Source organism: Gorilla gorilla, chromosome 19 (assembly GCF_029281585.2).
Source record: "Gorilla gorilla gorilla isolate KB3781 chromosome 19, NHGRI_mGorGor1-v2.1_pri, whole genome shotgun sequence".
NCBI classification, from domain to species: Eukaryota; Metazoa; Chordata; class Mammalia; order Primates; family Hominidae; genus Gorilla; species Gorilla gorilla.
In genome coordinates, this window is record NC_073243.2 from 23,983,564 (window position 1) to 24,011,089 (window position 27,526).

Sequence of the window (27,526 nt, forward strand, 5' to 3'; positions counted from 1 at the left end):
GATCATTTGAGCCTGGGAGGCGAAGGCTGCAGTGAGGCGAGTTAACGCCACTGCACTCAAGCCTGGGTGACAGAGTGAGACCACATCTCAATTAAAAGAAGAAACACTAAAAATTTTCACTGAGAATATAAAAGAACTGAATAGAGACTTACAAAATGTCTAAATGATGTTTCAATATGGTAAAACTGTACATTCAATCCAAATGAATTTAGGAATTTAATGCGATTGCAATCAAAATCTCAGAGAGTTTTTCCCCCCGCAGATGTTGACAAAACAATGTAAAAGTTTATCTAGAGAATTGAGTACTTAAGGAACCATCACAAAAGAAGAATGAGAGGGAATGTCCACTGCCAGACACCAAAATGTGCTCTAAGGTGAAAGTGTTAAAACAGCATGTTGCTAGTGCCACTCCAGGCAAAATCCTCAAGTGCTCTAAGGGCTTGGGCAAGTACCTTGCTCTAAGATAGGCCTGACTTTGTGAGCTGCCTAAAGGCATGAAAATTGACAATATTCAAACACACTTCTGACAAAAATGAAAACAAGATCAAAAACACATCTGGAGCCCTGAAATGGGGTAGAGGGACCCAGTTTATGATCCTTGATACAATAAACAGAATAGAAAATCCAGAAAGAGTCTCAAGTTTCTATAGGAATGCATTATATGCTATTATGGCATATCCTAGTGGGGAAAGTGTAGATTATGCCACAAATGGTGCTGGGATAACTAGCTAATTATTTGGAAAAAAGAAACACATATAGAAATCAAATTCCAGATGGGTTTATTTAAATGGGAAATTAAATGTTCAATGTGAAAATTCATTATGTAGCAGGATATTCAATGGGAATGATACTTTTCTGTTTTTTTTGCCAGCGGTGAGAGACCTGCCAGAACACAGCCTTGATCTCGCAAGTCATATGTGAGTCTCTGAAGACTTTACAAGTCTAATTTGCAAGTTTAAATTCCAACCCAAAGTGTAGAGAGTCTTCATTTCCCTGCATCCTCACTGCTGTGAACTGAATCCGTGCCCCACCTCAAACTTCATATGTTGAAACCCTGTCTTAGTCCGTTTTCGTGCTGCTGATAAAGACATATCCAAGTCTGAAAAGAAAAAGAGGTTTAATTGGACTTACAGTTCCACATGGCTGGGAGGCCTGAGTCATGGCGGGAGGCGACAGGCACTTCTTACATGGTGGTGGCAGGAGAAAATGCAAGGGAAGCAAGAGTGGAAACTCCTGATAAACCCATCAGATCTGCTGAGACTTATTCACTATCAGGAGAATAGCACAGGAAAGACCGGCCACCACAATTCAATTACCTCTGCCTGGGTCCCTCTCATGACATGTGGGAATTCTGGGAGATACAATTCAAGTTGAGATTTGAATGGGGACACAGACAAACCATATCAAACCCTAATCTCCAATATAATTGTACTTGGATATAGAGCCTTTGGGATGTATTAGCTCCTAAGGGTGGTACCCTCATGATAGCTTTAGTGCCCTTTTAACAAAAGAGACAGCTTGCTTTCTCTCTCTTTGCTCTCTGCCATGTGAGGGAGCAACAGGAAGACAGCCATCGGCAAACCAGCAAGCTGACTTTCAGCAGATGCTGCTTCTCCTGGCACCTTGATCTTGGACTTCCTGGCCTCTAGAACTATGAGAAAGAAATGTTTAAGATTTCCAGTCTGCAAACCAGCAAATGGGCCCTCACCAGACACTGCCTGTCCTGGCACCTTGATCTTGGACTTCTCAGCCTCCAGAAATGTGAGAAAGAAATGTTTTAAGTTTCCCAGTCTATGAGAATTGGTTAGAACAGAACAAACTGACTAAGACACTCACTAACATGCTATATTACCAATCTCTTAAATTTTGCCAGTCTGATAGGTGAAGTTACTCATCTGTATACAGCCATTTCTTCTTCTGTGAGTCTCCTGTTCATGTTTCATGCGCATTTTAAACATCAAGTTGCTTTGCATTTTTATTGATTTATAGAAGGTCTTTATGTATTCTGGAAAGTAATCCTGTATTTTTCATGCTTACTGCTACTCATCCTAATACTTTTGAGTGGATTGGTTGGACCCTGATTGGATGCAGCAAGGGACAGGAAGGCAACTCAGGCAGCAATCCATGGCAGGCTGACCAATAGCCAGTCACACAGGCAGATTCACCAAGTCAGCAGAAGAATTAGCTTTCCCTCCTTCTAGGCTTGGGATTCTCTAACAGCAGAGATGGCACTAAACAGGAGATGTGGGCAATATTTGGTCTGTTTACCCTGTGACTACATCATTGGCAGATAGATACAACAGACCTGCAGTCCCCAAGAATGTTTTGAAATTTTTTTTTTTTTGAGACAGGGTCCTGCTCTGTTGCCCAGGCTGGAGTGCAGCGGTATGATCACGGCTCATGCAGCCTCAACCTCCCAGGCCCAAGCAATCCTCCCACCTCAGCCTCCTGGGTAGCTGCGACTGCAGGTGTGCACCACCACACCTGGCTAAGTTTCGTATTTTTTCTTTTTGAGATGGAGTCTCGCTCTGTCACACCCAGGCTGGAGTGCAGTGGCGTGATCTAGGCTCACTGCCACCTCTACCTCCCAGGTTCAAGTGATTCTCCTGCCTCAGCCTCCTGAGTAGCTGGGACTACAGGCGCATGCCACTACGCCCGGCTAATTTTTTGTATTTTTTTTTGTAGAGACAGGGTTTCACCATGTCAACCAGGATGGTTTCGATCTCCTGATCTCGTGAGCTGCCCACCTCGGCCTCCCAAAGTGCTGGGATTACAGGCTTGAGCCACCGTGCCAGGCCCAGTTTTGTATTTTTATAGAGGTGTGTTTCGCCATGTTGCCCAGGCTGCTCTTGAACTTCTGGGCTCAAACCATCTGCCCACCTGGGCCTCCCAAAGTGCTGAAATGACAGGCATGAGCCACTGTGCCTGGCCATCCCAAGAATGTTTGGAGTGTTCAGGGTCAGTGCAGACTCTTGTTAACTCCCTAAGTTCATCCCATTATAAGTTCACCCCTGGACATTGCACAAACGCTTCTCAAATTCCTCCCAGATCTTACTTGCCTCATTTGCATGTGGTTTATGGTATTGGCGACACCAGGGTCCTAGAATGAAGGTAATCTGTAACAATAGCTTCACGGTTCCATGTGCTGGAATAGTAATTGCATTCTAGGCTCAGCCATGCTTGTGGTTACACAAACATCAACACTTTGCAACCTCCTCCTCCTTATCTTGTGTGTCTGTCAAGCATCTCCTCAGAGTTCATTGACTTCAGTGATTTGATGTCTACTAACTAACCCGAGATACTTCCCTCCTCTCATAAAGAGTTTTACTGTATGGGCCGAATGCAATGCAGTGTCTCACACCTGTAATCCTAGCACTTTGGGTGGCCGAGGGGGACGGACCACCTGAGGTCAAGAGTTGGAGACCAGCCCGGCCAACATGGTGAAATGGTGCCTCTACGAAAAATACAGAAATTAGCTGGGCGTGGTGGCAGGCGCCTTTAATCCCAGCTTCTCAGGAGGCTGAGACCAGAGAATTGCTTGAACTTGGGAGGTGGAGGTTGCAGTGAGCCGAGATTGAGCCACTGCATTTCAGCCTGGGGAATGGGACAAGATCCTTGTCTCAAATAAATAAATAAATAAATAAAATAAAATAAAATAAAATAAAATAAAATAAAATAAAGTGCCAGGGGAGGTGGCTCACGCCTGTAATCCCAGCACTTTGGGAGGCCGAGGCGGATGGATCACGAGGTCGGGAGATCAAGACCATCCTGACTAACACGGTGAAACCCCGTTTCTGCTAAAAATACAAAAAATTAGCCGAGCATGGTGGCCTGTGCCTGTAGTCCCAGCTACTTGGGAGGCTGAGGCAGGAGAATGGCGTGAACACAGGAGGTGGAGCTTGCAGTGAGCCGAGATTGCGCCACTGCACTCCAGCCTGGGTGACAGAGCAAGACTCCATCTCAAAAACAAACAAACAAACAAACACAAAGATTCAGCATTATTTTCCAGGGTTAATAGATTTGTTCAAATAACTAAAACCGCATTAAACAAAAATGTCATTGGACAACAAATAAGCAATCCAGACCAATATGGTCACAGTCGTTGTGAAGATGAGAAAACTTCATCTTTATTGCATTTTCCCAGGTAGCGCAGTGCACTCACTGTCCTCTTTGAAACACACAGCTCCTGTCCTCCTTTCAAACACATGTCCTCTTTAAAGTAACATACAAACCTTTCAATACAAGCTAAAAAATTACGTCTGAATTCTCACAGTTCAATAACAAGCAAACACTCAACATCAAATAAAAATTTATTTGTACAAGACTTTCGGGGAAATGCCACCTAGCTATAAATATAATAGATATATTATGTAACTACTCTAGGTCATAACAGTGCTCCCTTCAGCAGCACATGTAATAACAGATAAAAAGATTTAAAAATAAAACATTTAGGATAAAAAGAATCCTCTCTTACAAATGAAAACAGAATTATATCTATGTGTATATAATAGGTGTAACACCCATCACACAACTTCATAAGAACAGTGTCTTTTAAAAAATACTTGTATTTCTAAACTAGTTAAATAAATGTAGTAATAATGCCATGCCCATCATTTTCAAAATAAACAAATAAACTGTATAGTATATCTTGGACATGTTAGTATATATGGAAGGCATGTTAAAAATCACAACTGAATTCTCACAATTCAGTAACCAACAGTAAACAGAAAATAAACATTTCTATTTACAAGAATGTAGGGGAACTACCACCTAGCTATAAATATAATGGATATATTAGGTCAGTATCATAGATAACAAGAGTGCTCGCTTCAGGAGCACATTTAATAATAGATAAAACGATTTAAAGAGAAAACATTGACGATAAAAAGAATCCTCTCTTAAAAATGAAAACTAAATTATATTTATGTGTATATAACAACCGTCAGAGAACTCTATAGGAACAGCATGTTTTCAAAACTACAAAAGCCCCAAACTGTTTTAAATCAACCTAGTAATAATTCTATGGCCAACATTTGAAAAATAAACCAATAAAATGTACAGTATCTATTAAACTATCTCTTAAAATCCTATGGCAGTAATTTCATATTTTACAAAGAATTCCGTGACAATCTGAGTGCCCGCGCTGTGCCTTCAAATGCTCTGGACTGTGGCAACCAAGTCCATAGGAAACAGGAACTCCAGCTTCCAGCCCAGGGGAGGCTGGGATTCAGCAACGTGAAAAGGGAGGTTTTGCCGCAGGAAGGGGTGGAACCAGAAACACCCCTGGTTTCTCACTTTCCCTCCACTGCCTCCTAGAAATACCTCCATGGCTCCTAGGAGGAAAACCTGGTCACTCTATTTTGCCCCTTCTAGAAGAGTCCAGCTTCTTGTAGATGATCTGCACAGGAGGCTCCTCTCTCCCTTCCTGGTGTCTGGCATTAGCGTCGCGATAAACTTCCTGCTGAAAATTCCCATCTCCCCTGGGCCCAGTGTTCTGGAAGTGAGAGAGAGGATGTCACACTTCAAGGAGGGAGATCTCTAGATAGGAAGGTTATTCCCATCCCACGTCAATCCTAACTAGAGTTCAGAGCAATATATAAATCCGATTTTATCTCTAACCCTTTATTGTCAACCCTGATTCTGAACCATCATTTTTGATTCTGGTACTCACACTTTGGTGAGCTTGACTCCAAAAATCACTTAATTTACCCCAGGTTAGCCCCAGTGATCTGCTTCATAGCAAGGACTTTGGGTGGGTCCACCCAGGGAGTAGAGCACCCTTGGAGGACATGGCTTTGGACTTCATCACACTTGGTGCCCTTTATATTGCTTAAGATCTAAACTTTTAACCATGCTACAAACATGTCTAACGCGACAACCTCAGGAACCAGCAGACCAGACTCCTAATCCCCAACCTTAATCTCTCATGTTTTAGTCTAATGCTCGGTCCTAAATGTGGTTAGCGGCACAAGATGTCAACCAAATCTTCACCGAATCCTTTCCCCAAATCAGTAACTCAAGTGTATCAACCATAATGCACCTCCCTGGACCTAGGTAGTATTCTCATTTTTGAGAAAGAGTGTCACTCTGTCATCCCGGCTGGAGTGCAGTGGCAGAATCACAGCTCACTGCAGCCCCGACCTCCGGGGCTCTGCTGTTCCTTCCGCCTCAGGCTCCTGAGTAGTGGGGACTAGAGGCGCCCACCAGGACGCCCGGCTCAGTTTTGTATTTTTGTGGAGATGGGGTGTCGCCATGTTGACCAGGCTTGAAGCCGGATCAAGCAGTTGAGTTCCTTGGATTTTCTTATAGATGAGAATATTCTGCCTTTACCCTGGAGGATACACACGTACCTTCCCTCAGGCCGATGACCTCAGGCCTCCATGTCCCCGGAGCTCTAGGAAATGAGGGTGCGATCTCGGGCCCACACCCAGTGCTCTGGGTCATAAGCCTGGATCTGGAAAAACACACACCACTTGAGAAGCCAGGGATTCCCCAGGAAGACCCCTCTCTGCCCTCCTCCAGCCTCCAATCCACCCCATCCCTCCCCACCCCCACCTCCTCATATGGCCCCACCTACCTCCTCCATCTCCTCTGGGGAAACCCACGTCCTCCAGCGCATGGAACAGAGGAGCTGGTATCGAAGCTTATGGAACAAGGGTCGCTGGGAGTAGTTCTTCCCGTAGAGGAAGGAGAAGATGTCTTGTTTCGGGGCCTGGTTGTCCTCCTCCATGTCACTGGCCAGGTAGCTGGGGAGAGAGATCAGGTTGCTGCTCAGGGGCCCCACCAGGAGGGACCCCCTCCTGAGGGCAGCCTCTCAGAGAGGAGGGCAGGGGACCTTCCTCAGCTCAGCACCAACAGCCGCCCTGCAGAGAGCCCTGCCTTCCTCAGGAGGCCCCGCTGGACAGAGACCTGCTAAGGGCGCCTCTCACACCTTCAGGAAGGAGATGATCCAAGTGGTGGCTGGGAGTGGTGGCTCTTGCTTGGAATCCCAGCACTTTGGGAGTCCAGGCAGGAGGATCACTGGAGGCCAGGAGTTAGGGACCAGTCTGGGTAATATGGCAAGACCCCCTCTGAATTTAAAAACAACCCAAGTCTTATCCTAAGGACGTGTCCTGCCATCCTTATACAAGACAGATGGCGTCACCTCATCCTAGTCCCCACCCCTGTTCCTCCCACACCCTCCTTGCTTGTCATGTGTGCACACACCTGTCTTCCCCCGTGCATCATAAGTGCCCCCAAGGACAGGAACTGACTGGTGTGTTTCTGTAAATCATCTCTCACCTACCAAAAGGCCACTAGAGGGCTTTGTTTATCTTGGTGCATTAATTCAACAAGCATTGCTGTGAACTCTCCCTTCCCATCCTTCCTATTCCCTGGCACATATGATGAACTTCATAAGGTTTTGTTGAATAAATGAATACATGAATGAATGAAGGAAAGAAGGAAAGATTTATCTTATAGGCAAATGCCATATGAATTATTCCATAGAGTCAATATAACATGAGCACTTGCAAAATGAAAAGAATTGTGCTGAGTGTTTCAGGAATACTTTGATATTTTGGCTGATTGGGTGGCTCATGTCTATAATACCAGCACTCTGAGAGGCTGAGGTGAGAACCCAGGAGTTCCAGAACAGCCTGGGTGACATAGCAAAACGTCATCTCTACTAAAAATCATAAAAACTGGCTAGATGTGGTGGCATGCACCGGTAGTCCCAGCTACTCAGGAGGCTGAGGTGGGAGCATCACTAGAGCCTAGGAGATGGAGGCTGCGGTGAGCTATGATCTGGCTACTGCAGTCCAGCCTGAGGGACAGAGCAAGTCTCTGTCCGGTAAAGATAAAAACAAAAACTTTGATATTTTGACAAGACCCTGCCTTCAACAGGGGTCTACTCTGATGGGTTTGGGGAAAAGGAGGGCAGATAAACGAATCCAAAATGTCACATTATCCTAGGATGTCGCTAAAGTGCTGTGGGCGTGCAGAAGCTGGAAGATCAGGGGAGGCATCGCAAAGGCTGTGGGGTTGAACTGACTTTAAGGAATGGGTCATTCCCTTCAGATCCACATGTGTGCAGGACACCCAGACAGAAAACACAAAATCAAAATGGAGTGGAGGGCATTTGGAAGGAGTGGCGAAAGCAAACAAGGAAACATGAAGATGGTGGGCAGGTTTGGTGGTAGAAGGACTGCAGAGAGGGTTGAATTCGCCCTGTGGACCCGGGCCTCCATTTAGAGACAAATCAGCTAAGGAAGTTGTTCAGGTGGGCAGTGAAGGGGGGCTGGGAGCTGTGCTTTGGAAAGCTATTCAGGCAGCACTAGGAAGCCCCCTGGCTTGGGGCAGGACTCCCAGGAAGGCCCAGCAGGGAGTATTTGATGATGGATCTGTGTTATGCGAGGACAACCTGAATTTCTGCCTCTGTCATGGGAACCTGGAGAAGGAGGATGGAAAATTGCATTTGGTGTTGATATGGGAAGGAGAGAGACGAGAGAACCAGAAATGGCTGCTTGCTTGGGGAGCAGGGTCGTGTCCACGGCTTTCCTTTCCCCTTAGGACGGGTTTATGTTTCCTTTTGTTTGATTCTACTATTTGTCAACTGCATTTGTGTTTGTTTTTAGAAAGAACAGACTAAGAACACCATAGTATGATCTTATCGTTTTTATATACAGAGTAAAGAGGAGAAATAGGGTAAAGAAATAGATGGAAGGTTGGAATCCCACTTTGTCCACTGTCCCAGGGTGTTGGATATTGACAGGTGGGAAGAAGCAACTACTCACAGAGCCAGGAAGAAATGAATGCGTTGGTATTGCCATGAGAAGAGGCCGGCACGGCTAAAATACGCTATGACCATAGCCAGGAGATACTGATGGAGAGAAGGGAGTAGAGAGAGAGAAAGGTTGGTCACATCCTGGAAGAGGAAGATGGTGGAGAGAAGGGAACAGGGGCTGGGGCGCGGTTGTCTATCACAGAAGGAACCTCAGTGTTGGGTGACTATGCTCATTGGGGGCTTGCGGGTGGAGAGTGTTGAAAGTCAGCTGCAAATCCGGGAAGTCGGAGGGAGGGAGGTCTGTGATGCTCCCATGATGATGAGCTCCAATGGGATCACTGGAGGGAGAGTGTCTAGGGCTGCTAATGTCAGGAGGGTCTTGGTGAGCTGGGGCAAAGGACTGTCCCAAAGATCTGAGAGGATAGGGGTCAGGAGTTTCAAGACTGGCCCAGGGCCTGGATTCCAAAGGACCCTGTGCAGAGGCAGGGGCCACCCATCAACTATGCAACAGGCTACCAGAGCCCCGAGGGAGATGCTGACAAATTATGAGAAGACCTAGAATAGCTGGGGGCGGTGACTCACGCCTGGAGTCCCAGCTATTGGAGAGGCCGAGGCGGGAGGATCACTTGAGCCCAGGAGGCTGAGGCTGCAGTGAGCTATGATGGCAACACTGCATTCCAGCCTGGGCAACAGAACGAGACCCTGTTTCTGAAAAAATAAAAATCAAAACGTGGGCGCCCAAGAGTATGGAATCAGCAGGTGGGAGATGGTAGAGGGAGAGAGGAGAGAAACTGTGGGTTTAGACGCTGCACCCTTCCCCAGGACGTGTGTTAAAGCAGGAACACAGTTGAGTGGAGAACAACCTTACCTTGTCTGACACCCTCAGGTCTTTGTCCCAGGCCAGGAATTTTTGAACGACAGGATCCCCTGTGAAAAGAGAGCCTGTGTCAGGGTGAGAAGTGGAACAGGGTTGCCGTGGGAGCAACAGAGCAGAGAGGAGAACTGTGTCCCTCTGGGGGAAGTCTCAGGATTGTGGCCAAGGCTTAGGTGGATGGGAGAGGAGAGAAGGACTTTCACTGGGCAAGGAGGGACGCTCCCGCTCTGAGATTCCCCTGAGGAGAGGCCGAAGGAGGCCTTTGGTGTCAGAGTCTACAGGATGAAGAGCTGTGAATAAGCCATGATGTCCTCCCATCAGACAGGAAGGGACCACCGCAGAAGTCATAATAGAATTCCCATCATTGCTTCCTGAGATAGTCACAGCTGGGTGTGCCCATGGCCTTGTTATCCCCCTCCACGGATGGAGACACTTAGGTTTAGAAAAGTCATCAAGAGACATAGAGTTTCAGAGGGTACAGCTGAAACCAAGCTTTCTTTTATCTTTTATTTTGTTTTATTTTATTTATTTTATGACAGGGTCTTTCCTTGTCAACCAGGCTGGAGTGCAGTGGTGCAATCATAGCTCATTGCAACTTCAAACTCCTGAGTTCAAGAGATCCTCCCGCCTCAGCCTCCCAAAGCACCAAGGTCTCAGGCATGAGCCACTGCACCTGGCCAGAAACCAAGCTTTCTTATTTCCAGTGCAGACCTTTATTAAGACTAGCCTAATCCTCTATCTCCTAAGCATCCTCCTCCTGCATGGAGCGCTCACCCCCCAGGAGGGCATATTCTTCTTATTGGGAAAGCGTGATTATTGAAAGATTCCACTTTTTTAAAAGAACAGGGTTGGAGGTGCTTTTTGGGGTATCCTCCTACCAAGGAGCCTGTTGAAGGCCTCGTGGTGCTCAGGGAGCACGGAGGATGCTCGCTTTCGCTTCAGCTTCATCTTGAGCCCACACAGCGTCTCCACCACCCAGGTGTCCTCGGGCTCAGGGGCGCGCTCCAACTCCAGCTCCTCCTCTAGCTCCTCCTCGGATTCGTCTGACCATTCGCTCTTCCTTTTCAGGCCAAGGGATTGAGGCTGGGGGCTGGGATCTATCCAAGGGGCTGAGTGAAGAAACCAGGCCGTGGTGTCATGTTTCTGCCATTGATCACCTTAGAGGCCCCGACCCAGGAACCTCAAACTACTCTTCCATCCTCCCAAGCCTCGCAGACTGTCAGCTTCTCCAAGCCATGTTTCCACCTTTCTCCTTTGCTGATCCCCATCTGCCTCTCCCTCACCTCCCCATTCTTCCAGCTCTCTGTCCTTAAAACATTTCCTCATCACAGATAAGAACTTTCAATTGGAGAAAAATGGAAACCTTCCCTTGAGCTCTGTCTGCTCTCTCTCTCTCTCTCTCTCTTGTTTTTTTTTTTTTGAGATGGAGTCTCCCTCTTGTTGCCCAGACTGGAGTGCAGTGGCACAATCTTGGTTCACTGCAACCTCCGCCTCCTGGGTTCAAATGATTCTCCTGCCTCAGCCTCTTGAGTAGCTGGGACTACAGGCACGCACCACCATGCCCAACTCACTTTTGTATTTTTGGTAGAGACAGGGTTTCATCGTGTTAACCAGGATGGTCTCGATCTTCTGACCTCGTGATCCGTCCGCCTCGGCCTTCCTCTCTCATCTTTTGAGCACATCTCCTGACCCCCTTCATTGCTCCCCAGACTTTCTTTCCACGTGGCCATGCTTGGCCCCATTCCCTGCACCCTCCTTCCCCGATCCCTGGCTTCCTGAGTCCGTCGTTTCTTTCCCACACACCCTACTCAGGTGCTTCAGATTCCCAGTAACTGGCCCCCTTCCCTCTCCTCAGTCAATCATCTCCCATCGCTGCTCCCTCCAGTCACCTCACCTGATGGTCCTGGCACTTCATCATCCACCACCACCTCGGGGGACCGCACCGTTGTGCTAGGCTGGGGGCTCTCCTCCTCAAACGGGGGGCGCGCTTGACCACTGGCCATAATCTCTCCCAAACACTTTGTTTCTGTCCACAAAACCTAGTCCCTGTTCTGTCCAAAGCCTTCTTCCAGACTCCGTCAGGACCCAGAAGAGTGCGTTTCTCTTCTAGAGGCTCGGGAGAAGTTAGGAGTGAAGAGCAGTTTTGAGAAGTTGCTGTTGTCCACCTGAACTCCCAAGCAACCAGAGTCCGGTCCCTCCAATCAGGAAAGTCGGAATCTCTGATGTCATCGGTCATTCCAAGCTGGCAACTAGTTTGAAGAAAAACACATGTAACTGCCAGACTGATCTCTTTTCTTGGAGATCCGGGGTGAACGGTATCTCCTGGCAATGTCCCAACCTCTGAGCATTGTCCAAAAGCATCCTCAGGGTCTCCACATTCCTCTTTTCCCTGTCCCTGCAGAGGCTGTGTCCTCTCCACTCTAAACTTGAGGGGGTGTTGGGCTCTCCTCCCCGCTTCTCCTTCCCATTTCAGAGTCTAGTCTGGTGAGAGAGGGAGGAAGGTGGAAGGAAATTTAGGGTAAGCAGAATGATGAGACCTCCCAAGAGTGAGATTAACATATACAGGAGATCCTGGGTAAATTGACTTGTTGAATGGAGACGTTACGTGGAAGTACTCAATGTGGCAAAGCTTTTTTGCTGAATGTTTACTGATATTCACTATCCTGGATCCTATAGTAGGGGAACACGCATCCTTTGCTCTCAGGCATCTTTGAGTCCAAGAGACATTTTGAGGAATGAAAATCACAGGAGACTGTCCATGGGTTCGTACAGATTTTCAATGGTGTCCACAAGTTCAGGGCATCCATGGATCACCTAAAGCCTGCCCCTCCAGTTCAGCTAAGGAACTCTGGTCTATATATCAACTATTACAACATATCTATTTCACTTGACCCCAGAATTTTCCTACTGTTTATGTATTTTATGAATAAAATATCCTGTGTATAAAAAGACTAAGGGGAAAAATCTCAGCCAGGCCCAGGGGCTCCTGCTCATAATCTCCCTCCTTTGGGAGGCCAAGGCAGGAGCGTCACTTGAGGTTAGGAGTTCAAGATTAGTCTGGGCAACATAGCAAAACATCATCTCTACAAAATATAAACAAAGTAATCAGGAATCGTGGCACACACCTGTGGTCCCAGTACTTGGGAGGCTGAGGCAGGAGGATTGCTTCAGCCCAGGTGTTTGAGGCTGCAGTGAGCTATGATTGCACCACTGCACACCAGCCTGGAGGACAGAGTGAGACTCAGTCTCAAAAATATTTTTTTCAGAAAAAATAAAAATGTAAGAGCTGGATACTATCTCAGATACCATCCAAAGAACCTATGAGTTCTGGCACAGCTTCCTAATGGGCTCCTAGGAGTCTCTCGCTGATGGGAAAGGCACAATTGAATGAGGAGGCAGATCCCGTCGCTGTGGAAGTCCAATTGTTAGGAAACTCTGCTTATGTTGAGTGGACCTTCGCATTCACGATGCTTTCAACCATCAGAACTGGTTGGATCCTTTGACAACAAAACAGAAAATCATCTTTCTCTCCTATTTAATAGGCTTTCAAACATTAGAAGATCAATATTCTGTTGCCTTTAAAATTTCTCTTCTGTACCACGTAAAGTTCTGATTAATCACTCTTCAAGCCAGTTTTGCATATTCCTCTGTCTTCTAGGCACCTTCTGTAGACAGGCTACAATAAGGCAGCCATCTTCAATTACGTCAATACATTGTCCAAAAATGAGCTAAACAGTTCAGGTTTCATCTGATATGTTCAGGGAAAAGCAAAACTATCACTTCTCCCCTTCTCTTTACCTTCAGTGATGCAGGTTAATACAACAATGGCTGTAGCTATGCACCAAAGATATCATTCGAGTGAAACAGAAGGGCTTTATTGGCTGGCATGGTGGCTCCTGCCTGTCATCCCTACACTTTGGGAGGCCAAGGCTGGAGAATCACTTGAACCCAGGAGTTGGAGATGAGTCTGAGTAACGCTGTGAGACTCCGTCTCTCCAAAACAATTTAAAATTAGCCTGGTGTGGTGGCACACACCTGCAGTCCCAGCTAGTTCGGAGGCTGAGTTTGGAGGAGAAGAAGTGCTTTGCAAATACCAGCCTTTCAGCCTAAGGATCTCAACTAGGAACATTAAGATACAGATGCCAGGACCCAGCCCCACAGATTCGAATTCCAAAGGACTGAGGTGGGGGCTGATTTAACTTCATCATTGGAGTCCATTCAGATTTGGAACTCTCTGGGTGGGGCAGCGCAATAGAGATCCCAAAGAAAGCAAAATCACTCTCAAATGAAATGAGCAGGAAAGATTTTTTGAGCGAGGTAAGTAAGACCTGGGCCTCACATGGGAGGGCTGTCACCAGGCTTTGTATCCTTGGCTTAGTGGGAACTTTTGAAGCAGCCTCCAAGGCCCCTGTATGCTGGTCGACAAGCCCCCTAACATTGGCTCACAACTGGAATTCCAGCACTTTGGGAGGCCAAGGCAGGAGGATTGCTTGAGCGCGGGAGTGCAAGACCAGCCTGGGCAACTTGGCAAAACCCTGTCTCCACCAAAGTATAAAAAGCTAGCCTGGGTGTGGTGGCGCCTGCCTGTACTGCCAGCTACTCGGGAGGTTGAAGTGGAAGGATCATTTGAGCCTGGGAGGCGAAGGCTGCAGTGAGGTGAGTTAACGCCACTGCACTCAAGCCTGGGTGACAGAGTGAGACCGCATCTCAATTAAAAGAAGAAACACTAAAAATTTTCACTGAGAATATAAAAGAACTGAATAGAGACTTACAAAATGTCTAAATGATGTTTCAATATGGTAAAACTGTACATTCAATCCAAATGAATTTAGGAATTTAATGCGATTGCAATCAAAATCTCAAAGAGTTTTTCCCCCCGCAGATGTTGACAAAACAATGTAAAAGTTTATCTAGAGAATTGAGTACTTAAGGAACCATCACAAAAGAAGAATGAGAGGGAATGTCCACTGCCAGACACCAAAATGTGTTCTAAGGTGAAAGTGTTAAAACAGCATGTTGCTAGTGCCACTCCAGGCAAAATCCTCAAGTGCTCTAAGGGCTTGGGCAAGTACCTTGCTCTAAGATAGGCCTGACTTTGTGAGCTGCCTAAAGGCATGAAAATTCACAATATTCAAACACACTTCTGACAAAAACCAAAACAAGATCAAAAACACATCTGGAGCCCTGAAATGGGGTAGAGGGACCCAGTTTATGATCCTTGATACAATAAACAGAATAGAAAATCCAGAAAGAGTCTCAAGTTTCTATAGGAATGCATTATATGCTATTATGGCATATCCTAGTGGGGAAAGTGTAGATTATGCCACAAATGGTGCTGGGATAACTAGCTAATTATTTGGAAAAAAGAAACACATATAGAAATCAAATTCCAGATGGGTTTATTTAAATGGGAAATTAAATGTTCAATGTGAAAATTCATTATGTAGCAGGATATTCAATGGGAATGATACTTTTCTGTTTTTTTTGCCAGCGGTGAGAGACCTGCCAGAACACAGCCTTGATCTCGCAAGTCATATGTGAGTCTCTGAAGACTTTACAAGTCTAATTTGCAAGTTTAAATTCCAACCCAAAGTGTAGAGAGTCTTCATTTCCTTGCATCCTCACTGCTGTGAACTGAATCTGTGCCCCACCTCAAAATTCATATGTTGAAACCCTGTCTTAGTCCGTTTTCGTGCTGCTGATAAAGACATATCCAAGTCTGAAAAGAAAAAGAGGTTTAATTGGACTTACAGTTCCACATGGCTGGGAGGCCTGAGTCATGGCGGGAGGCGACAGGCACTTCTTACATGGTGGCGGCAGGAGAAAATGAAAGGGAAGCAAGAGTGGAAACTCCTGATAAACCCATCAGATCTGCTGAGACTTATTCACTATCAGGAGAATAGCACAGGAAAGACCGGCCGCCACAATTCAATTACCTCTGCCTGGGTCCCTCTCATGACATGTGGGAATTCTGGGAGATACAATTCAAGTTGAGATTTGAATGGGGACACAGACAAACCATATCAAACCCTAATCTCCAATATAATTGTACTTGGATATAGAGCCTTTGGGATGTATTAGCTCCTAAGGGTGGTACCCTCATGATAGCTTTAGTGCCCTTTTAACAAAAGAGACAGCTTGCTTTCTCTCTCTTTGCTCTCTGCCATGTGAGGGAGCAACAGGAAGACAGCCATCTGCAAACCAGCAAGCTGACTTTCAGCAGATGCTGCTTCTCCTGGCACCTTGATCTTGGACTTCCTGGCCTCTAGAACTATGAGAAAGAAATGTTTAAGATTTCCAGTCTGCAAACCAGCAAATGGGCCCTCACCAGACACTGCCTGTCCTGGCACCTTGATCTTGGACTTCTCAGCCTCCAGAAATGTGAGAAAGAAATGTTTTAAGTTTCCCAGTCTATGAGAATTGGTTAGAACAGAACAAACTGACTAAGACACTCACTAACATGCTATATTACCAATCTCTTAAATTTTGCCAGTCTGATAGGTGAAGTTACTCATCTGTATACAGCCATTTCTTCTTCTGTGAGTCTCCTGTTCATGTTTCATGCACATTTTAAACATCAAGTTGCTTTGCATTTTTATTGATTTATAGAAGGTCTTTATGTATTCTGGAAAGTAATCCTGTATTTTTCATGCTTACTGCTACTCATCCTGATACTTTTGAGTGGATTGGTTGGACCCTGATTGGATGCAGCAAGGGACAGGAAGGCAACTCAGGCAGCAATCCATGGCAGGCTGACCAATAGCCAGTCACACAGGCAGATTCACCAAGTCAGCAGAAGAATGAGCTTTCCCTCCTTCTAGGCTTGGGATTCTCCAACAGCAGAGATGGCACTAAACAGGAGATGTGGGCAATATTTGGTCTGTTTACCCTGTGACTACATCATTGGCAGATAGATACAACAGACCTGCAGTCCCCAAGAATGTTTTGAAATTTTTTTTTTTTGAGACAGGGTCCTGCTCTGTTGCCCAGGCTGGAGTGCAGTGGTATGATCACGGCTCATGCAGCCTCAACCTCCCAGGCCCAAGCAATCCTCCCACCTCAGCCTCCTGGGTAGCTGGGACTGCAGGTGTGCACCACCACACCTGGCTAAGTTTCGTATTTTTTCTTTTTGAGATGGAGTCTCGCTCTGTCACACCCAGGCTGGAGTGCAGTGGCATGATCTAGGCTCACTGCCACCTCTACCTCCCAGGTTCAAGTGATTCTCCTGCCTCAGCCTCCTGAGTAGCTGGGACTACAGGCGCATGCCACTACGCCCGGCTAATTTTTTGTATTTTTTTTTGTAGAGACAGGGTTTCACCATGTCAGCCAGGATGGTTTCGATCTCCTGATCTCGTGATCTGCCCACCTCGGCCTCCCAAAGTGCTGGGATTACAGGCTTGAGCCACCGTGCCAGGCCCAGTTTTGTATTTTTATAGAGGTGTGTTTCGCCATGTTGCCCAGGCTGCTCTTGAACTTCTGGGCTCAAACCATCTGCCCACCTGGGCCTCCCAAAGTGCTGAAATGACAGGCATGAGCCACTGTGCCTGGCCATCCCAAGAATGTTTGGAGTGTTCAGGGTCAGTGCAGACTCTTGTTAACTCCCTAAGTTCATCCCATTATAAGTTCACCCCTGGACATTGCACAAACGCTTCTCAAATTCCTCCCAGATCTTACTTGCCTCATTTGCATGTGGTTTATGGTATTGGCGACACCAGGGTCCTAGAATGAAGGTAATCTGTAACAATAGCTTCACGGTTCCATGTGCTGGAATAGTAATTGCATTCTAGGCTCAGCCATGCTTGTGGTTACACAAACATCAACACTTTGCAACCTCCTGCTCCTTATCTTGTGTGTCTGTCAAGCATCTCCTCAGAGTTCATTGACTTCAGTGATTTGATGTCTACTAACTAACCCGAGATGCTTCCCTCCTCTCATAAATAGTTTTACTGTATGGGCCGAATGCAGTGCAGTGTCTCACACCTGTAATCCTAGCACTTTGGGTGGCCGAGGGGGACGGACCACCTGAGGTCAAGAGTTGGAGACCAGCCCGGCCAACATGGTGAAATGGTGCCTCTACGAAAAATACAGAAATTAGCTGTGCGTGGTGGCAGGCGCCTTTAATCCGAGCTTCTCCGGAGGCTGAGACAAGAGAATTGCTTGAACTTGGGAGGTGGAGGTTGCAGTGAGCCGAGATTGAGCCACTGCATTTCAGCCTGGGGAATGGGACAAGATCCTTGTCTCAAATAAATAAATAAATAAAATAAAATAAAATAAAATAAAATAAAATAAAATAAAATAAAATAAAATAAAGTGCCAGGGGAGGTGGCTCACGCCTGTAATCCCAGCACTTTGGGAGGCCGAGGCGGATGGATCACGAGGTCGGGAGATCAAGACCATCCTGACTAACATGGTGAAACCCCGTTTCTGCTAAAAATACAAAAAATTAGCCGAGCATGGTGGCCTGTGCCTGTAGTCCCAGCTACTTGGGAGGCTGAGGCAGGAGAATGGCATGAACACAGGAGGTGGAGCTTGCAGTGAGCCGAGATTGCGCCACTGCACTCCAGCCTGGGTGACAGAGCAAGACTCCATCTCAAAAACAAACAAAGAAACACAAAGATTCAGCATTATTTTCCAGGGTTAATAGATTTGTTCAAATAACTAAAACCGCATTAAATAAAAATGTCATTGGACAACAAATAAGCAATCCAGACCAATATGGTCACAGTCGTTGTGAAGATGAGAAAACTTCATCTTTATTGCATTTTCCCAGGTAGCGCAGTGCACTCACTGTCCTCTTTGAAACACACAGCTCCTGTCCTCCTTTCAAACACATGTCCTCTTTAAAGTAACATACAAACCTTTCAATACAAGCTAAAAAATTACGTCTGAATTCTCACAGTTCAATAACAAGCAAACACTCAACATCAAATAAAAATTTATTTCTACAAGACTTTCGGGGAAATGCCACCTAGCTATAAATATAATAGATATATTATGTAACTACTCTAGGTCATAACAGTGCTCCCTTCAGCAGCACATGTAATAACAGATAAAAAGATTTAAAAATAAAACATTTAGGATAAAAAGAATCCTCTCTTACAAATGAAAACAGAATTATATCTATGTGTATATAATAGGTGTAACACCCATCACACAACTTCATAAGAACAGTGTCTTTTAAAAAATACTTGTATTTCTAAACTAGTTAAATAAATGTAGTAATAATGCCATGCCCATCATTTTCAAAATAAACAAATAAACTGTATAGTATATATTGGACATGTTAGTATATATGGAAGGCGTGTTAAAAATCACAACTGAATTCTCACAATTCAGTAACCAACAGTAAACAGAAAATAAACATTTCTATTTACAAGAATGTAGGGGAACTACCACCTAGCTATAAATATAATGGATATATTAGGTCAGTATCATAGATAACAAGAGTGCTCGCTTCAGGAGCACATTTAATAATAGATGAAACGATTTAAAGAGAAAACATTGACGATAAAAAGAATCCTCTCTTAAAAATGAAAACTAAATTATATTTATGTGTATATAACAACCGTCAGAGAACTCTATAGGAACAGCATGTTTTCAAAACTACAAAAACCCCAAACTATTTTAAATCAACCTAGTAATAATTCTATGGCCAACATTTGAAAAATAAACCAATAAAATGTACAGTATCTATTAAACTATCTCTTAAAATCCTATGGCAGTAATTTCATATTTTACAAAGAATTCCGTGACAATCTGAGTGCCCACGCTGTGCCTTCAAATGCTCTGGACTGTGGCAACCAAGTCCATAGGAAACAGGAACTCCAGCTTCCAGCCCAGGGGAGGCTGGGATTCAGCAACGTGAAAAGGGAGGTTTTGCCGCAGGAAGGGGTGGAACCAGAAACACCCCTGGTTTCTCACTTTCCCTCCACTGCCTCCTAGAAATACCTCCATGGCTCCTAGGAGGAAAACCTGGTCACTCTATTTTGCCCCTTCTAGAAGAGTCCAGCTTCTTGTAGATGATCTGCACAGGAGGCTCCTCTCTCCCTTCCTGGCGTCTGGCATTAGCGTCGCGATAAACTTCCTGCTGAAAATTCCCATCTCCCCTGGGCCCAGTGTTCTGGAAGTGAGAGAGAGGATGTCACACTTCAAGGAGGGAGATCTCTAGATAGGAAGGTTATTCCCATCCCACGTCAATCCTAACTAGAGTTCAGAGCAATATATAAATCCGATTTTATCTCTAACCCTTTATTGTCAACCCTGATTCTGAACCATCAGTTTTGATTCTGGTACTCACACTTTGGTGAGCTTGACTCCAAAAATCACTTAATATACCCCAGGTTAGCCCCAGTGATCTGCTTCATAGCAAGGACTTTGGGTGGGTCCACCCAGGGAGTAGAGCACCCTTGGAGGACATGGCTTTGGACTTCATCACACTTGGTGCCCTTTATATTGCTTAAGATCTAAACTTTTAACCATGCTACAAACATGTCTAACGCGACAACCTCAGGAACCAGCAGACCAGACTCCTAATCCCCAACCTTAATCTCTCATGTTTTAGTCTAATGCTCGGTCCTAAATGTGGTTAGCGGCACAAGATGTCAACCAAATCTTCACCGAATCCTTTCCCCAAATCAGTAACTCAAGTGTATCAACCATAATGCACCTCCCTGGACCTAGGTAGTATTCTCATTTTTGAGAAAGAGTGTCACTCTGTCGTCCCGGCTGGAGTGCAGTGGCAGAATCACAGCTCACTGCAGCCCCGACCTCCGGGGCTCTGCTGTTCCTTCCGCCTCAGGCTCCTGAGTAGTGGGGACTAGAGGCGCCCACCAGGACGCCCGGCTCAGTTTTGTATTTTTGTGGAGATGGGGTGTCGCCATGTTGACCAGGCTTGAAGCCGGATCAAGCAGTTGAGTTCCTTGGATTTTCTTATAGATGAGAATATTCTGCCTTTACCCTGGAGGATACACACGTACCTTCCCTCAGGCCGATGACCTCAGGCCTCCATGTCCCCGGAGCTCTAGGAAATGAGGGTGCGATCTCGGGCCCACACCCAGTGCTCTGGGTCATAAGCCTGGATCTGGAAAAACACACACCACTTGAGAAGCCAGGGATTCCCCAGGAAGACCCCTCTCTGCCCTCCTCCAGCCTCCAATCCACCCCATCCCTCCCCACCCCCACCTCCTCATATGGCCCCACCTACCTCCTCCATCTCCTCTGGGGAAACCCACGTCCTCCAGCGCATGGAACAGAGGAGCTGGTATCGAAGCTTATGGAACAAGGGTCGCTGGGAGTAGTTCTTCCCGTAGAGGAAGGAGAAGATGTCTTGTTTCGGGGCCTGGTTGTCCTCCTCCATGTCACTGGCCAGGTAGCTGGGGAGAGAGATCAGGTTGCTGCTCAGGGGCCCCACCAGGAGGGACCCCTGCCTGAGGGCAGCCTCTCAGAGAGGAGGGCAGGGGACCTTCCTCAGCTCAGCACCAACAGCCGCCCTGCAGAGAGCCCTGCCTTCCTCAGGAGGCCCCGCTGGACAGAGACCTGCTAAGGGCGCCTCTCACACCTTCAGGAAGGAGATGATCCAAGTGGTGGCTGGGAGTGGTGGCTCTTGCTTGGAATCCCAGCACTTTGGGAGTCCAGGCAGGAGAATCACTGGAGGCCAGGAGTTAGGGACCAGTCTGGGTAATATGGCAAGACCCCCTCTGAATTTAAAAACAACCCAAGTCTTATCCTAAGGATGTGTCCTGCCATCCTTATACAAGACAGATGGCGTCACCTCATCCTGGTCCCCACCCCTGTTCCTCCCACACCCTCCTTCCTTGTCATGTATGCACACACCTGTCTTCCCCCGTGCATCATAAGTGCCCCCAAGGACAGGAACTGACTGGTGTGCTTCTGTAAATCATCTCTCACCTACCAAAAGGCCACTAGAGGGCTTTGTTTATCTTGGTGCATTAATTCAACAAGCATTGCTGTGAACTCTCCCTTCCCATCCTTCCTATTCCCTGGCACATATGATGAACTTCATAAGGTTTTGTTGAATAAATGAATACATGAATGAATGAAGGAAAGAAGGATTTATCTTATAGGCAAATGCCATATGAATTATTCCATAGAGTCAATATAACATGAGCACTTGCAAAATGAAAAGAATTGTGCTGAGTGTTTCAGGAATACTTTGATATTTTGGCTGATTGGGTGGCTCATGTCTATAATACCAGCACTCTGAGAGGCTGAGGTGAGAACCCAGGAGTTCCAGAACAGCCTGGGTGACATAGCAAAACGTCATCTCTACTAAAAATCATAAAAACTGGCTAGATGTGGTGGCATGCACCGGTAGTCCCAGCTACTCAGGAGGCTGAGGTGGGAGCATCACTAGAGCCTAGGAGATGGAGGCTGCGGTGAGCTATGATCTGGCTACTGCAGTCCAGCCTGAGGGACAGAGCAAGTCTCTGTCCGGTAAAGATAAAAACAAAAACTTTGATATTTTGACAAGACCCTGCCTTCAACAGGGGTCTACTCTGATGGGTTTGGGGAAAAGGAGGGCAGATAAACGAATCCAAAATGTCACATTATCCTAGGATGTCGCTAAAGTGCTGTGGGCGTGCAGAAGCTGGAAGATCAGGGGAGGCATCGCAAAGGCTGTGGGGTTGAACTGACTTTAAGGAATGGGTCATTCCCTTCAGATCCACATGTGTGCAGGACACCCAGACAGAAAACACAAAATCAAAATGGAGTGGAGGGCATTTGGAAGGAGTGGCGAAAGCAAACAAGGAAACATGAAGATGGTGGGCAGGTTTGGTGGTAGAAGGACTGCAGAGAGGGTTGAATTCGCCTGGTGGACCCGGGCCTCCATTTAGAGACAAATCAGCTAAGGAGGTTGTTCAGGTGGGCAGTGAAAGGGGGGGGGTGGGAGCTGTGCTTTGGAAAGCTATTCAGGCAGCACTAGGAAGCCCCCTGGCTTGGGGCAGGACTCGCAGGAAGGCCCAGCAGGGAGTATTTGATGATGGATCTGTGTTATGTGAGGATGACCTGAATTTCTGCCTCTGTCATGGGAACCTGGAGAAGGAGGATGGAAAATTGCATTTGGTGTTGATATGGGAAGGAGAGAGACGAGAGAACCAGAAATGGCTGCTTGCTTGGGGAGCAGGGTCATGTCCACAGCTTTCCTTTCCCCTTAGGATGGGTTTATGTTTCCTTTTGTTTGATTCTACTATTTGTCAACTGCATTTGTGTTTGTTTTTAGAAAGAACAGACTAAGAACACCATAGTATAATCTTATCGTTTTTATATACAGAGTAAAGAGGAGAAATAGGGTAAAAAAATAGATGGAAGGTTGGAATCCCACTTTGTCCACTGTCCCAGGGTGTTGGATATTGACAGGTGGGAAGAAGCAAACTACTCACAGAGCCAGGAAGAAATGAATGCGTTGGTATTGCCATGAGAAGAGGCCGGCACGGCTAAAATACGCTATGACCATAGCCAGGAGATGCTGATGGAGAGAAGGGAGTAGAGAGAGAGAAAGGTTGGTCACATCCTGGAAGAGGAAGATGGTGGAGAGAAGGGAACAGGGGCTGGGGCGCGGTTGTCTATCACAGAAGGAACCTCAGTGTTGGGTGACTATGCTCATTGGGGGCTTGCGGGTGGAGAGTGTTGAAAGTCAGCTGCAAATCCGGGAAGTCGGAGGGAGGGAGGTCTGTGATGCTCCCATGATGATGAGCTCCAATGGGATCACTGGAGGGAGAGTGTCTAGGGCTGCTAATGTCAGGAGGGTCTTGGTGAGCTGGGGCAAAGGACTGTCCCAAAGATCTGAGAGGATAGGGGTCAGGAGTTTCAAGACTGGCCCAGGGCCTGGATTCCAAAGGACCCTGTGCAGAGGCAGGGGCCACCCATCAACTATGCAACAGGCTACCAGAGCCCCGAGGGAGATGCTGACAAATTATGAGAAGACCTAGAATAGCTGGGGGCGGTGACTCACGCCTGGAGTCCCAGCTATTGGAGAGGCCGAGGCGGGAGGATCACTTGAGCCCAGGAGGCTGAGGCTGCAGTGAGCTATGATGGCAACACTGCATTCCAGCCTGGGCAACAGAACGAGACCCTGTTTCTGACAAAATAAAAATCAAAACATGGGCGCCCAAGAGTATGGAATCAGCAGGTGGGAGATGGTAGAGGGAGAGAGGAGAGAAACTGTGGGTTTAGACGCTGCACCCTTCCCCAGGACGTGTGTTAAAGCAGGAACACAGTTGAGTGGAGAACAACCTTACCTTGTCTGACACCCTCAGGTCTTTGTCCCAGGCCAGGAATTTTTGAACGACAGGATCCCCTGTGAAAAGAGAGCCTGTGTCAGGGTGAGAAGTGGAACAGGGTTGCCGTGGGAGCAACAGAGCAGAGAGGAGAACTGTGTCCCTCTGGGGGAAGTCTCAGGATTGTGGCCAAGGCTTAGGTGGATGGGAGAGGAGAGAAGGACTTTCACTGGGCAAGGAGGGACGCTCCCGCTCTGAGATTCCCCTGAGGAGAGGCCGAAGGAGGCCTTTGGTGTCAGAGTCTACAGGATGAAGAGCTGTGAATAAGCCATGATGTCCTCCCATCAGACAGGAAGGGACCACCGCAGAAGTCATAATAGAATTCCCATCATTGCTTCCTGAGACAGTCACAGCTGGGTGTGCCCATGGCCTTGTTATCCCCCTCCACGGATGGAGACACTTAAGTTTAGAAAAGTCATCAAGAGACATAGAGTTTCAGAGGGTACAGCTGAAACCAAGCTCTCTTTTATCTTTTATTTTATTTTATTTTATTTTATTTATTTTATGACAGGGTCTTTCCTTGTCAACCAGGCTGGAGTGCAGTGGTGCAATCATAGCTCATTGCAACTTCAAACTCCTGAGTTCAAGAGATCCTCCCGCCTCAGCCTCCCAAAGCACCAAGGTCTCAGGCATGAGCCACTGCACCTGGCCAGAAACCAAGCTTTCTTATTTCCAGTGCAGACCTTTATTAAGACTAGCCTAATCCTCTATGTCCTGAGCCTCCTCCTCCTGCATGGAGCGCTCACCCCCCAGGAGGGCATATTCTTCTTATTGGGAAAGTGTGATTATTGAAAGATTCCACTTTTTTAAAAGAACAGGGTTGGAGGTGCTTTTTGGGGTATCCTCCTACCAAGGAGCCTGTTGAAGGCCTCGTGGTGCTCAGGGAGCACGGAGGATGCTCGCTTTCGCTTCAGCTTCATCTTGAGCCCACACAGCGTCTCCACCACCCAGGTGTCCTCGGGCTCAGGGGCGCGCTCCAACTCCAGCTCCTCCTCCAGCTCCTCCTCGGATTCGTCTGACCATTCGCTCTTCCTTTTCAGGCCAAGGGATTGAGGCTGGGGGCTGGGATCTATCCAAGGGGCTGAGTGAAGAAACCAGGCCGTGGTGTCATGTTTCCGCCATTGATCACCTTAGAGGCCCCGACCCAGGAACCTCAAACTACTCTTCCATCCTCCCAAGCCTCGCAGACTGTCAGCTTCTCCAAGCCATGTTTCCACCTTTCTCCTTTGCTGATCCCCATCTGCCTCTCCCTCACCTCCCCATTCTTCCAGCTCTCTGTCCTCAAAACATTTCCTCATTACAGATAAGAACTTTCAATTGGAGAAAAATGGAAACCTTCCCTTGAGCTCTGTCTGCTCTCTGTCTCTCTCTCTCTTTTTTTTTTTTGAGATGGAGTCTCCCTCTTGTTGCCCAGACTGGAGTGCAGTGGCACAATCTTGGTTCACTGCAACCTCCGCCTTCTGGGTTCAAATGATTCTCCTGCCTCAGCCTCTTGAGTAGCTGGGACTACAGGCACGCACCACCATGCCCAACTCACTTTTGTATTTTTGGTAGAGACAGGGTTTCATCGTGTTAACCAGGATGGTCTCGATCTTCTGACCTCGTGATCCGTCCGCCTCGGCCTTCCTCTCTCATCTTTTGAGCACATGTCCTGACCCCCTTCATTGCTCCCCAGACTTTCTTTCCACGTGGCCATGCTTGGCCCCATTCCCTGCACCCTCCTTCCCCGATCCCTGGCTTCCTGAGTCCGTCGTTTCTTTCCCACACACCCTACTCAGGTGCTTCAGATTCCCAGTAACTGGCCCCCTTCCCTCTCCTCAGTCAATCATCTCCTATCGCTGCTCCCTCCAGTCACCTCACCTGATGGTCCTGGCACTTCATCATCCACCACCACCTCGGGGGACCGCACCGTTGTGCTAGGCTGGGGGCTCTCCTCCTCAAACGGGGGGCGCGCTTGACCACTGGCCATAATCTCTCCCAAACACTTTGTTTCTGTCCACAAAACCTAGTCCCTGTTCTGTCCAAAGCCTTCTTCCAGACTCCGTTAGGGCCCAGAAGAGTCCGTTTCTCTTCTAGAGGCTCGAGAGAAGTTAGGAGTGAAGAGCAGTTTTGAGAAGTTGCTGTTGTCCACCTGAACTCCCAAGCAACCAGAGTCCGCTCCCTCCAATCAGGAAAGTCGGAATCTCTGATGTCATCGGTCGTTCCAAGCTGGCAACTAGTTTGAAGAAAAACACATGTAACTGCCAGACTGATCTCTTTTCTTGGAGATCCGGGGTGAATGGTATCTCCTGGCAATGTCCCAACCTCTGAGCATTGTCCAAAAGCATCCTCAGGGTCTCCACATTCCTCTTTTCCCTGTCCCAGCAGAGGCTGTGTCCTCTCCACTCTAAACTTGAGGGGGTGTTGGGCTCTCTTCCCCGCCTCTCCTTCCCATTTCAGAGTCTAGTCTGGTGAGAGAGGGAGGAAGGTGGAAGGAAATTTAGGGTAAGCAGAATGATGAGACCTTCCAAGAGTGAGATTAACATATACAGGAGATCCTGGGTAAATTGACTTGTTGAATGGAGATGTTAAGTGGAAGTACTCAATGTGGCAAAGCTTTTTTGCTGAATGTTTACTGATATTCACTATCCTGGATCCTATAGTAGGGGAACACGCATCCTTTGCTCTCAGGCATCTTTGAGTCCAAGAGACATTTTGAGGAATGAAAATCACAGGAGACTGTCCGTGGGTTCGTACAGATTTTCAATGGTGTCCACAAGTTCAGGGCATCCATGGATCACCTAAAGCCTGCCCCTCCAGTTCAGCTAAGGAACTCTGGTCTATATATCAACTATTACAACATATCCATTTCACTTGACCCCAAAATTTTCCTACTATTTATGTATTTTATGAATAAAATATCCTGTGTATAAAAAGACTAAGGGGAAAAATCTCAGCCAGGCCCAGGGGCTCCTGCTCATAATCCCCCTCCTTTGGGAGGCCAAGGCAGGAGCGTCACTTGAGGTTAGGAGTTCAAGATTAGTCTGGGCAACATAGCAAAACGTCATCTCTACAAAATATAAACAAAGTAATCAGGAATCGTGGCACACACCTGTGGTCCCAGTACTTGGGAGGCTGAGGCAGGAGGATTGCTTCAGCCCAGGTATTTGAGGCTGCAGTGAGCTATGATTGCACCACTGCACACCAGCCTGGAGGACAGAGTGAGACTCAGTCTCAAAAATATTTTTTTCGGAAAAAATAAAAATGTAAGAGCTGGATACTATCTCAGATACCATCCAAAGAACCTGTGAGTTCTGGCACAGCTTCCTAATGGGCTCCTAGGAGTCTCTCGCTGATGGGAAAGGCACAACTGAATGAGGAGGCAGATCCCATCGCTGTGGAAGTCCAATTGTTCGGAAACTCTGCTTACGTTGAGTGCACCTTCGCATTCATGATGCTTTCAACCATCAGAACTGGTTGGATCCTTTGACAACAAAGCAGAAAATCATCTTTCTCTCCTATTTAATAGGCTTTCAAACATTAGAAGATCAATATTCTGTTGCCTTTAAAATTTCTCTTCTGTACCACGTAAAGTTCTGATTAATCACTCTT

General features: G+C 46.9%; 2 protein-coding genes across 5 annotated transcripts; both read right to left on the bottom strand.

The window, feature by feature from the left end:
- Positions 1–1,024: 1,024 nt before the first annotated feature.
- On the bottom strand, positions 1,025–11,795 carry LOC101125919 (speedy protein E4). 2 transcript variants are annotated; one of them, XR_010131709.1, is made up of 8 exons: positions 11,533–11,789; positions 10,517–10,747; positions 9,633–9,691; positions 8,775–8,860; positions 6,578–6,746; positions 6,351–6,454; positions 5,323–5,494; positions 1,025–1,099 (listed from the first exon to the last, which is right to left on the bottom strand). XR_010131709.1 is itself a non-coding variant. In XM_004058567.5 (7 exons), exons 1-6 carry the CDS (start codon positions 11,639–11,641, stop codon positions 6,395–6,397), a joined length of 714 nt encoding a protein of 237 aa, XP_004058615.3. In that variant the 5' UTR covers positions 11,642–11,795; the 3' UTR covers positions 4,096–5,494; positions 6,351–6,394. The 2 variants fall into 2 exon arrangements, 1 of the variants encoding a protein (XP_004058615.3); XM_004058567.5 differs by lacking the exon at positions 1,025–1,099 and having other exon boundaries at positions 4,096–5,494; positions 11,533–11,795.
- A 3,484-nt stretch (positions 11,796–15,279) lies between these two features.
- LOC134757582 (speedy protein E4-like) lies at positions 15,280–26,081 on the bottom strand. 3 transcript variants are annotated; one of them, XR_010131707.1, is made up of 8 exons: positions 25,796–26,081; positions 24,786–25,016; positions 23,897–23,955; positions 23,039–23,124; positions 20,842–21,010; positions 20,615–20,718; positions 19,587–19,758; positions 15,280–15,357 (listed from the first exon to the last, which is right to left on the bottom strand). XR_010131707.1 is itself a non-coding variant. In XM_063700618.1 (7 exons), exons 1-6 carry the CDS (start codon positions 25,902–25,904, stop codon positions 20,659–20,661), a joined length of 714 nt encoding a protein of 237 aa, XP_063556688.1. In that variant the 5' UTR covers positions 25,905–26,081; the 3' UTR covers positions 15,283–15,357; positions 20,615–20,658. The 3 variants fall into 3 exon arrangements, 2 of the variants coding, with proteins under 2 accessions (XP_063556688.1, XP_063556687.1); XM_063700618.1 differs by lacking the exon at positions 19,587–19,758 and having other exon boundaries at positions 15,283–15,357; XM_063700617.1 differs by lacking the exon at positions 15,280–15,357 and having other exon boundaries at positions 18,943–19,758.
- Between the last annotated feature and the right edge of the window lie 1,445 nt (positions 26,082–27,526).